At 36.5% G+C, this 12,108-nt stretch overlaps 1 protein-coding gene across 10 annotated transcripts in view; it reads left to right on the plus strand.

Annotated features, from left to right (window-relative positions):
- Positions 1-12,108, plus strand: part of PTK2 (protein tyrosine kinase 2) — a 286,007-nt gene that overhangs the window by 154,425 nt on the left and 119,474 nt on the right. For all 10 annotated transcript variants that reach the window (XM_021707659.1, XM_021707660.1, XM_021707661.1 and 7 more), the window contains 2 exons: positions 4,295-4,402; positions 6,450-6,567. In XM_021707659.1, the coding sequence (XP_021563334.1) occupies positions 4,295-4,402; positions 6,450-6,567 (226 nt within the window). The remainder of the gene's footprint in view (positions 1-4,294; positions 4,403-6,449; positions 6,568-12,108) is intronic.

Consider the following 12,108-nt stretch of genomic DNA (forward strand, 5'->3'; position numbering starts at 1 on the left):
ACTAGTCTCATACTCCAAGACTGACCACTGTTATGACTTTGTTGTTGTTGATTAACTTTTCAATAAAGTCTGCTGGATCAATTGCTATTCACAGAGGAAAACAGAATGAATTTTGACTCCTATCACACACCATGACAAAAATCAATTCCAGGTGGTGTTAGATCTACACATGAAAGGTGAAAAGGATAAAAGTTCTAAAACGTAGGAGAATATCTTTATAACTTGCCGGTAGGCCAAGATTAAACTGGACATAAAAAGTGCTCTGACTCTAAAAGAAAATTTTGATAAATTGGATTACATTGAAATGAACTTTTTTTCATCTTAAGATAGTAGAAAGGCAACCTGTGTATTTGCAATATTTGACAATAGACTCTTAATCCAGGGTAAAGAATGACTACAAATCTTCAAGAAAAGGACACACAGCTCCATAGACATTATCCAAGTAGTCAGTAAATAAATGAGAGATGTTCAGCCTTAAAGTCATCAGACAAATACAGTATGATACTGGTGTACATCTACTGGAATGGTTAAAAAGATGGAATGCAGTGGCATGCTCACAGCCACCGCAGCCTCGACTTGCTGGACTCAGGCGATCCTTTTGCCTCAGCCTTCCAAGTAGCTGGAATTACAGGTGCACCCTACCATCCCCAGTAATTTTCTGATTTATTGTAGAGATGAGGTCTTGCCATGTTGCCCAGGCTGGTCTTAAACCCCTGGGCTCAGGCAGTCCTTTCACCTCCGCCTCCCAAAGTGTTGGAATTACAGGCATTAGCCACCACACCCTGTAGGAGTTTCTTTCTTAAAAGACATATAGTACCAAGTGTTGGCAAGAAAGTAAAATGACTGGAACTTTCATACTCAACTCATGGGCAACCTCTTCAGAAAACTATGACATTATATACCTTTATTACTTATGAATTTTTTAATCAGCCCTTAGATTAGATTTTAGTCTCTTATATTTTCTTGCAAGGTTTTTTTTTTGTCTGTTTATATTTATGTCTTTAATCCATTAGAATTTCACATGTGGTACAAGATGGGAATCTACCCACTTCTTCGGTAGAGAAGAGTAAGGGTGGGATTTTTTTTTTTTTTTTTTTTTTGAGTTGGAGTCTCACTCTGTTGCCCAGACTGGAGTGCAGTGGCTGCTCCCAGCCACCGTAGCCTCAACCTGCTGGGCTCCGGTGATCCTTCCGCCTCAGCCTTCCGAGTAGCCGGAATTACAGGCGCACGCTACCATGCCCGGCTAATTTTTATTTTATTTTATTTTATTGTAGCGATGAGGTCTCACCTGCCCAGGCAGGTCTCGAACCCTCAGGCTCAGGCAATCTACTCACCTCAACCTCCCAAAGGTGCGGGATTACAGACTGAGCCACCGAGCCCGGCTTGGGTGGGATTTGATGTAGTCAGGAGGGTAGGCTCTGGAGTACATGGCCACAATTGCCACCACCATCTTGAGTCATTCACATGGTAGCTTTATGACTTTGGTCCATTACTTCACAGTCTGTGCCCCATTTCTTTATCAATGAAATGGCAATAATAAGTGCAACAACCAAATAGAGTAGGTAAAATAATTAAATGCTTTAGTAAATTTGAAGTCCTTAGGTCATAGCCTAGTGTAGAGTAAGCACTTAGACAGTTGTAGCTATTATATAGTTATTGTGTTGCTATTGTCCATATTCCAGGTGAGTAGCCAATTGTGCCAGCACAATTTATTAAATAATCTTACCTTTTGCCTCTGGATTGAACCACCACTTTTATCATCTACTTTTAGTTCCTCTGTTGTGTTCCACTGATTCAGTTGTCCCTTTCTGTATCAATACCACACTCATTTGATTGCTATAGTTTGGTACTGTGTCCTAGTATCTTCTTTTTGTGTACTTTGTATATCATTCTTCTTTTGTTTTCTTTAGTGGTTGTCTTGATTATTTAGTCTTTCAAAACCAAATTTATAAAATTAACAGGAAATTCTGTTGGGGTTTCAGCTTTTATGTTAATTTCTGAAATTTTTGAAAGTGAACTTTTTTTATATTATCTTTCAGAACTTCTTTTACATCTTTCAGTACAATTTCAGTCTTTTTCATATGGGACTTTCATGTTAAACTAACTCCTATGTATTTCACAGTTTTTGTTTTTGTTTTTTTTGTGTGTGTGTGCTTTTTTTGAGTTGGAGTCTCACTCTGTCACCCAGACTGGAGTGCAGTGGCACACTTCCGGCCACCACAGCCTCGACCTGCTGGGTTCTGGCCATCCTTCTGCGTCAGCCTTCCAAATAGCTGGAACTACAGACATGCACTAACACACATATTTCAGTTTTTAGCCTTATTGTGAATGGTGATTGTTGGTTTTTTCTTGCCACTTCCAACTTAAAATTCATATTGTGAGCATAGAAGAATATACTTGATAATTGTATGATATATTCAGTGACCGTATTACTCATTTAATGGATCTTTTATGTTAGAATCTTGGATTTTCTGGGCATATAATAATATAATCAACAAAAACATTTTTAACATTTTTCCCTTAAAGTATACAACTTATTTTTTCTTGTATTCACAAGAACCTCAAAGATCATGTTTAATAACAAGGTGGTGGGCAATATTCTTATTTTGTTTTAGAATTTAGTGTATCAGTTAAAAGCATATTGTTTTTTAGAATAACTTTTGAGTTTTAATAATGTATCTGTAATGTTTTGAAATTATGTCCTCTGATCTTTTGCCTAGAATTTTTATTACAAGTAGCTCCTAAATTTAATCAGAGGTATTTTTAGCCTCCATCGATATGATCTTGTTTTTTTCTCCTTTACCTTATTGTTACAATAGATTATATTGAGGCAAGAGGATCGCTTTAAAATTGCAGAATTCTGAATATGTTTGGAGCTGAGGTTCCTAGGTCTTGTGGAAAGGTTGTATAATGGGGGTAAGGGAAAGAGAGGAATCAGTGATAATGCCTTCATTTTTCGGCTCAGGAATCTGGTTGAATATGATGCTTTTTACTGAAGTGGGGAAGACTGGAGGAGGAACATGTTTTGAAAGAGTGCCCTTTTGACTGTATTAAGTGTGCAATATCTCCCAGATGTCTATGTGGTGATATGATACCGGGACTCAGATGCATGGGTTCTGGCTCCAGGGAGATGTCATGGCTTAAGATGGTATTTAATGCCATGGGACTAGAGGATATCTGCCCAACTATGGCACAACTAGGGAGAAGATTAGGGCCTACCCAGCATAGAACCCTATGTCTCTTTCACATTTATAGATTGAGTAGGGAAGAAACCAATAAAAGGAAGTGTGAAAGAGTTACCAGTGAGGTCAGAAGAAACCCCAAAGGGGGCAGGAGGGGATATTCTAGAAGCCAGGAAAGGAGAGTACAGAGGTGCTGTGAGCATGCTGTGGAGAAGCATAGGACTGAGAGAATGGAGGGCTGCCTGTGGCCTCCTGGGGGAAGGAATGAGGCCCAGAGAACACACATATTTACACAAAGCAAGAAGATGCTGTGCTGGGAAAGGTGACTGAATATGAGTCTCTTTCTAAATGACAGTTCTGGCTCAGTCCCAGTGGCGGCGTCTATTTTTCATGGGACAGGGAGGGGCTAATACCTTTAATATTATAAGAGAGCAGCTTTTCATATTATAAGAGAGCAGGAATCATCACATGCAAAGTGATCACGGTCATGAGATGCTAGAAGGATAGAAGACGTGTATGTTTTTTCTTTTTAAAAAGGAAAAATAATGTATTCTACTTGGGGAAATGACCATAGTCTCTCTTGGCATGTCGTAAGTGGTTAGTCTATAGGGGACAGGCCATTTACATGCCTCTCTGTCTCCCTAGCTTCATTCTGCTGTAGAACTTTAGTAAGTTTTAGAAACTTACTCTAACTCAGGATGCATAAGGCATAATACTGGATCCTTCTCTCTGTGGGAATTGGAGCAGAATGACTCTGCCTAAGAATTCCATAAGTTTCCTCCCAGGCTAGTGAGTGAGTCAAGCCAGGGGTTGCTTCTACTTCCTTCCTTCCTCTGTCTCCTGTTTTCTTCCTCTGTGGTTACTGTACTTTCACTCACCTAATTCATCTTCATGGATCTCCTCAGCACATCACCAAGAACAGACATGAGCCTGACACTGAAGTACAGGAGACAGTCACATGGCTGTTCCACTAGGGCAACATGGAGATTCAGTTTTTCCCCACATTCTCCAGTCTTCAGGACCATAAGTATTTCATAGAACTGTTAATAGAATCGGTGAAATTAGTCTTTTATCTGTAGTCTAAAGATTTTTACCTTTTTTTTTCTCCAAAGCCCACACATCTGGCCGACTTCAATCAAGTGCAGACCATTCAGTATTCAAACAGTGAAGACAAGGACAGAAAAGGAATGCTACAACTAAAAATAGCAGGTGCACCTGAGGTGAGGAATCCTTACATTCATCATTAAGGGAAAACTGAAACAGAGCAGTATTTTAGAAATTTTGTTTTAGATTAAGGATGAAGTTTCCATGGATTGTCAGAATCACAAATTTATCATGTACAGTAAAGGTTACATTACAAAAAATAAGTGTTTGTAAGCATAAGACATGAGATAGATTTTTAAAATCTATCAAGAGCATTGAAGATAATTAAAGATTATCCTCAAGTACCAAGGAAATTAATTTCTTATAATTATATATACAGTCATGTTTCAACAGTGTCGATACATTCAGAGAAACGCATAGTTTGGTAATTTCTTCATTGTGTAAACATCAATATACTTAACATAAACCTAGATAGTATAGCCTACTACATACCTAGGCTGTATGCTCTTAACCTATTGCTGTTAAGCTATAAACCTGTTCAGCATGTTACTAAACTGAATACTGTAGACAGTTGTAACACAATGGTAAACATTTCTGTGTCTAAACATGGAACAGGGACAGTAAAAATATGGTACAAAAGATTAAACATTACATACTTATATAGAGCTCTTACCATGAATGGAGCTTGCAGGACTGGAAGTTGGTCTGTGAGTTGGTGAGTAAGTGGTGGTGAATGAATGTGAAGGCCTAGCACATTACTGTATGCTAGTGTAGATTATAAACGCTGCATACTTTGGCTGCACTAAATTTATATTTTTACCTTTTCTTTTTCCAATGTTAAATTAACCTTAGCTTACTGTAGCCTTTTTACTTTAGAAACTTATACATATTTAAAGCTTTTTGACTCTTTTGTAATACACTTAACATAAAACATAAATATATTATACAACTGTGCAAAAATATTTTCTTTCTTTATATCTTTAGCCTATAATATTTTTTTATTTAAAAAGTATTTGTTTTTTACTTTTTAAACATTTTTGCTAAAAACTAAGACACAAACACACACATTCGCCTAGGCCTACACAGGGTCAGGATCATCTATATCACTGTCTCCTATCTCCATATCTTGTCCCATTGGAAGGTTTTCAGGGACAGTAATATACGTGGAGCTATCATCTCCTGTAATAACAGTGTTTTCTTCTGAAATACCTCTTGAAGACCCTTCCTGAGGCTGTTTTACAGCTAACACTTTTTTTTATAACATGTAGGAATATACTCTAAAATAATCATTAAAAATGTACTATAGCCAGGTGCTGTGGCTTAAGCCTCTAATCCCAGCAATTTGGGAGGCAGAAGCAAGAGGATTATCTGAGCTCAGGGGTTCGAGACCAGCCTGAGCAGCATGGCAAGATCTTATCTCTACAGTAAAAATTAAAAAATTAGCCAGGTGTGGTGGCACATGCCTGTGGTTCCAACTACTTGAAAGGCTGAGGCAGAAGAATCTTTTGATCCCAGCAGGTCGAGGCAGCGGTGGCCATGAGCATGCCACTGCACTCCAGCCTGTGACAGAGTGAGACTCTGACTCGGGGGGAAAAAAAAAAAGTGTACTCACTAGTAAATACATAAACCATAACATAGTTGCTTACTAGCATTATTCAGTATTATGTACTACACATAATTGTGTGCTATATGCTTATATGACTGTTTTACTTATTAGTAAAACAATTTTACTAATATTGTTTAATGTGAGGAAAATTATGATGGATAGTTAATAAAAATTGACTCCACATCAGTTTAGTTTCTAAAACAAGTCATACTTTAACTTACTGATTATCTAAATTCTTTCCTTAATTAGAGTGTGCCAAAGGGGCCAGGCATTCTGCAGGAAAATGTTTTTTCCCACCTTCTTTTGTTCTATAAGTTGAGCCTCAGTTTCAGAGATTTTTCTGTTTTCATCTTGGTTTGCCTTCTATGACATATTATAGGAATAATGTCCTTAAATATAAATACTTACTTTTTAACTCAAATCTTATGACAAATCTTGTTTCATTCCCACTCTTCTGTGTTTTCAAGTGTATAGAGAGGTCTGATGTCATAGTGCAGCTGTCCCATTGCTTGCTGGAAAGAACAATGATGTCTCTTTCTTGGTCTTTTCCCATTTAGCCACTGACAGTGACGGCACCATCCCTAACCATTGCAGAGAATATGGCGGACCTGATAGATGGGTACTGCCGGCTGGTGAATGGAGCCTCGCAGTCATTTATCATCAGACCCCAGAAAGGTGAGGTTTTGCTTCTGCACGCGCATTCCCAGTTGTATTCTTACTGAATATTAGATGAGTTCACTCCTAGCAGCCTGTTATCCTCTTTTAGGAAGCTATGTAAATATGAAGACCAAATGAATATTCAACCCAGTAAAGTCTAAGTTCTTGTTTTTCTAGGAATAGTGATCCAGTTCACAACTTTCACAGGCCAAGAACTGAGCTTGAATGGAGCCTAAAGAAAAATTGTGTTTACTATACTGTATTTTGAGCTACCTACTTAGAGGATTTTCTAAATTACCATCAGTATTTTAAAATAAACTTAGGCTTAAATAAAATTCTGAGCTTAAAAAAAGATTCCTTTGTAATTCACTATAAATAACCTTTCTGTTTTTTCTTATATATCTCAAAAGCTTAGAGCATTTGAAGAACAAAATAAGTTCTAAGTCATGATGTAAAAAATCAAAGATTAGAATGAATAAAAATCCTACAAGCATGGCCGTATCACCTTAAAAATGATGTGGAGTTTTTGCAAGCATGTAACAAGGGATTTTTCAAGGATTTGGATTTCTGAAATAATCAAATGATAAGCAGGGAAATACTGGGTTTTGGATTTGTATCAACATTTTAAGTTCAAATCATGAATCTTATGTGCTACTATTTGTAAACTTTTCTGTGTCTCAGTTCTGTCATTTATAAAACGTGAGGAACAGTACCTATCTTCTGTGGTGGTGGGGGATAAGGACTGCACATATGTAAAAGACTTGGAACTATGCCTAGCTGATCCCATGTGCATAGATGTTAGTTACATTGTTGCTCCTGTTGCTGCTGTCAATGAAGTGTGGTCTTGTACCTTGACTTTGAGATTCTTCATTTGTGAAAGAATGATACCTACTTTGTAGGACTGTTAGGCAGAGCACAGATAGTAACCATAATGCTACTTGAACTGTGATGGGGGTGGTCTGTGAATATGGGTTTCTAGCACTCAGCTCAGTGACTAGAATGATTTTAGAGTAAAAAATCGTGAAGTGCTGTGTCGTGTGTCCAAGTAAGCAAAAAACAGTTAAACAGTGAAGAAGATGAAGCAGAGCTCAAGTGAAGCAAATGACAAAGTGCTGGCTCGGCCTTTCTAGCAGGGAAGTTCTCTGTGTATGAAGCAGCTTGAGGGATGGATAGTGGTGTGTGTGTGTGTGTGTGTGTGTGTGTGTGTGTGTGTGTTTTTCAATAGAAGATTCATTGGGCCCTTTGTTTCAAATGTGTGCTCTGAAATCAATAGTTGAAGCTCTAGGCCAGAGTTCACTAAGTAAACATATGTGTACATGGACTTCCAGGACATGGCTCATTTAATAAAAATGTTTTTCCCATGACAATCACACCAATAAAGCCTATTCATATATTTTTCTTTTTTTCTTTTTTTTTGAGTTGGAGTCTCACTCTGTCGCCCAGACTGGAGTGCAGTGGCCACTCCCGGCCACTGCAGCATCGACCCATTGGGCTCTGGTAATCCATCCACCTCAGCCTTTCGAGTAGCTGGAATTACAGGCACACGCTACCATGCCAGGCTGATTTTTTGATTTATTGTAGAAAGGAGATCTCACCAAGTTGCCCAGGCGGGTATTGACCTTGCGGGCTTAGGCAATCCACTCACCTCAGCCTCCCAAAGCACGGGATTACAGGCTGAGCCACCGAGGCTGGCCATATATTTTTCTTAAATATGTATTTATTGAAGTTTTCTTTGTATAAAACACAGTATTGGCATTTCTTTCCAAAATATGTTAAGTTACTCTGTTAAAGCCTTTGCAGCTATAAACTTTTGGTTTTTTTCTTTGTACTTTAAACAGGAGTATATATCTTACAATATTATTGTATATACCTTACAAATATTATTTAGGTGTCTTAGGAGAATTTCTTCACATAAAGATAGTATTTTGGGGAAAATGTTAAATGTAACAGATTGCCCATTTTTATGTTTAATTAATTTTCTACCTTTAGTCCTAATTTATCAAAATGTCCTTTGTCAGTGTTAATACACATTTAAAAATAACATTCAGACATCAGGCATTAAATGAGCCATTCCATGTTTAAAACTTCAAAACTTTTCTGTGCTGATTTAACTCTTATGTGGTGTTTTTTGCCCTCTAGGGAGAAGCATTTCAATATCAAAATATGAAATAACATGCATTTTAAATTATTTGTTCACATGAAAAAAGTGTAAATGAAAATTCTCTTTTTAAAAAACTGTATAGGGCATTGATTGTTACCAATTTTATATTGTCTTTATAGAATGAATTATTAAACCTGAAAATTTGCCTGTTTTATTCTGAATCATAGTATATTTATGTATTACATGACTATTTTATCCTAAGGTGAAGATACATTGCCTGGGTGACATAGAATTAAAGTCAAATCTCTTTAATGGGTTGTAGTCAGAAATATATATGGACACAGCGCATGTGTGTTTTTTAATAGATTTTTTAAATTCTCAAAGAAATGTTAAACATGCTTGTGCAACTCCAAAGTACCATTTATCTGGAAGAATGATTTAAATAGCCATTATCTGTCTTCTTCTCTAGATTATTACTGGCTGGCAACGTATATGTGTTTATATATAACAGCTGACAGTAGTAAGTGATTAGTAAGTTCTATGTGTGAGCTCTGGCTGTGCCCAGATGCACTGTTAGTTCTCTGATCTACCATAATTACTTTGGATCTATAAAGTCCTTTTAAAGGTGGTAATTAGCTGGCTGCTGAGGGAGAAGGCTCTCTTGAGGCCAAGAGTTCAGTACAGCCTGGGCAATAGTCAGATTGTCTAAAAAATAAATTTTAATTTAAAAAATAAAATTTTAAAGCGATGTTTACTGAGGTGAGGGTAGAACATAATAAGAGCTCTACTCATTTGATGTCCTAAATTGAGTCCCACCAGAATTGATGCATGACCTTAGCCTGTGTTGTAAGGTATTTTCTTTTTTTTAAAAGTATTTTTTTGATTATTTTTATTTATTATTTTATTTTATTATTTTTATTTATTTTTGTTTTGTTTATTTTATTTGTTTATTTGAGTTGTGATCTCACTTCGTCTCCCAGGCTGGAGTGGCACAATCACAGCTCTCTGCAGCCTGACATCCTGGGCTCAAGTGATCCTTCTGGGACTACAGGTGCATGCCACCATGCCCAGCGAAGTTTTTTTAATTTTTTTGTAGAGATGAAGTCTCGCTGTGTTGCTTAGTCTGGTCTCAAAGTCTTAGGCTCAAGCAGTCCTTCTGCCTTGGCCTCTCATAGTGCTGGGATTGATTACAGGTGTGAGTCACCATGCCCAGCCTCTCTTTTTTCCCCAGAGTCTTGTTCTTTCTCCCAGGCTGTAGTGCAGTAGTGCAGTGATAACTCATTATTACCTCAGATTCCTAGGCTTAAGCAGTCCTTCTGCCTTAGCCTCCCAAAGGGCTAGGATTACAGATGTGAGCCACCATGTGTGTCCAGCTGGGGTATTATCTAACCTATTCCTTGTCTACAAAAAAGTTCCAAATTATTTTGGCGATTTCTGTAAAAATTCTGTAGTAAAATTATTCTCAGAGAAAAGAATTATGCAGTTTAATATAGAGTTGTAATTATATTATTCTTAAGTAGGTTTCAGGTGAGGAGGTAGATGTTTCTAAGCATAACATAAAACCTGGAAGATACAAGAATGAAATGGATAATTTCATCACATAATTAAAGCACTTCTCTTAGTAAAATATAAACATTTTAAAAGCTATGACACGGAAGGGAAACTGTTTATAATACATGTAATAAATTATTAAAATCTCTTATTTTTTCAAGTTTTTTCCAACTCTTCCAGTAAAAGATAATCCAGTATGAAAATGGGTTATAAAAGAGTGGACATAGAAAATGTCCAATAAATATATGGACACAAATGGTGATATATATCATTTTATATTTATTACATCATCAGAAAAAACTGATAACCACTCTTGGCAAAGAAAATGCACTTTCACACTTACATCATTGTTAATTGGTACATTTTCAGAAGACAGTTTAGGAGTATTCTGCCCACTCATCTGCTTTCTAGAGTTCACTCCTACAGAACCATTGACATGAAGATGTTTACTGTTGCATTGTTTATGGTAGCAAAATATTAGAAACAGAATGGGTTTAATAAATGAGAGAGCTTGCATACATGATACAGTATTATGAAGTTGTTAAAAATAGTGAGATTGTTCTATTTTTGTGTTTAGAGCCTACATTTAAGTGGGTGTGTGTATATATATATATATATATATATACACACACACATATACGTATACACATACATACATGTATTCAGTGTGTGTGTTTGTGTTTATAAGCATTAAAAAAATTCTGGAAAGTTAAGTGTCCAACTTTGGCCAATGAATGCTTCTAAGGAAAATGGAACTGTATTTTAAGAGAGGAGGGAGACTTCAACTTTTTCCTTTGATTCATATTATGTACTTTTATGATTTAGACTTGTTACATGAATCTATATTAATTTTATAATAAAAAACCAATAGAGAAAACTTTTATTCAAACATTAAAAATCTTAATTCTAAAAATCAAACAAAATAAAAATGGAGTGTTAAAAATTAACTCCCAGAATATGAGCTTGGTGGTGTATACATATAGTCCCATCTACTCTGCAAGATACCAAGGCAGGAAGATCTACTGAGCCCAGGAGTTTGAGTGCACCATGATTGTTCCCATGGATAGCCCCTACCTTTCAAAAAAAATAAAAAATAACTCTCAGAACTCAGCATTTTAGTTAGTGAGTACTCAGGTTTTTAATGATGCTGCTACTGATGGTGTTTCGTGCCATTTTTCTTATGTTTCTAACATTCTGTTAGTCTCTTTATAAAAATTTTTTCTCCTACGATTTATCAGTTGTTTACCACCTTATTTACAGCTGCCTTTCTACCCACACCCAGCTACTTAGGAGGTCTACATTAGCCAAAAATATAATAACTGGTGTCTTTTTCTTTCAGAGGAAAGAAATTTCAACAGAGACTGGGTACAGTGGTTCATACCTGTAATCTCAGCACTTTGGGAGGCTAAGGCGGGAGGATTGCATGAACCCAGGAGTTTGAGACCAACTTGGGCAACATTGTGAGACCCTGTATCTATTAAAAAAATAAAGAAAATTTTAGAAAAAGAAATTCCAACAGAGCACAAATGGAAATCACACAATATCACTTAAAGGCTATATTATTTGATAGTGTTGGGTGTGAATAAGGTGATGTTAGTGGTGATGTTCATGAGACAGTAAACTAATCATCAGGCCTTCTCAGTTATTCTGAATTTGGTCTTCCTGGTGTGACTTAGTTATTTTGCTTGGAATTTAGATATTCAGAAGGTCAATAAGTGATGAAGTTTGTATTGAATTCCTACATTGTGTTGGGAATATGCAGAGGATTGTATATATATTATGTTAAGCCTCACAACTACCCCTGCAAATTAATTCATATTCTCTGTTTTATAGGTAAATACACGGTTTTTCAGAAAGAGTAACATAGGGTCATAGGCTAATTTATGTCATTATTTACCAAACAGTGG

Source organism: Carlito syrichta, unplaced genomic scaffold, assembly GCF_000164805.1.
Source record: "Carlito syrichta isolate Samal-C Ts95f unplaced genomic scaffold, Tarsius_syrichta-2.0.1 Scaffold123331, whole genome shotgun sequence".
Classification (NCBI taxonomy): Eukaryota; Metazoa; Chordata; class Mammalia; order Primates; family Tarsiidae; genus Carlito; species Carlito syrichta.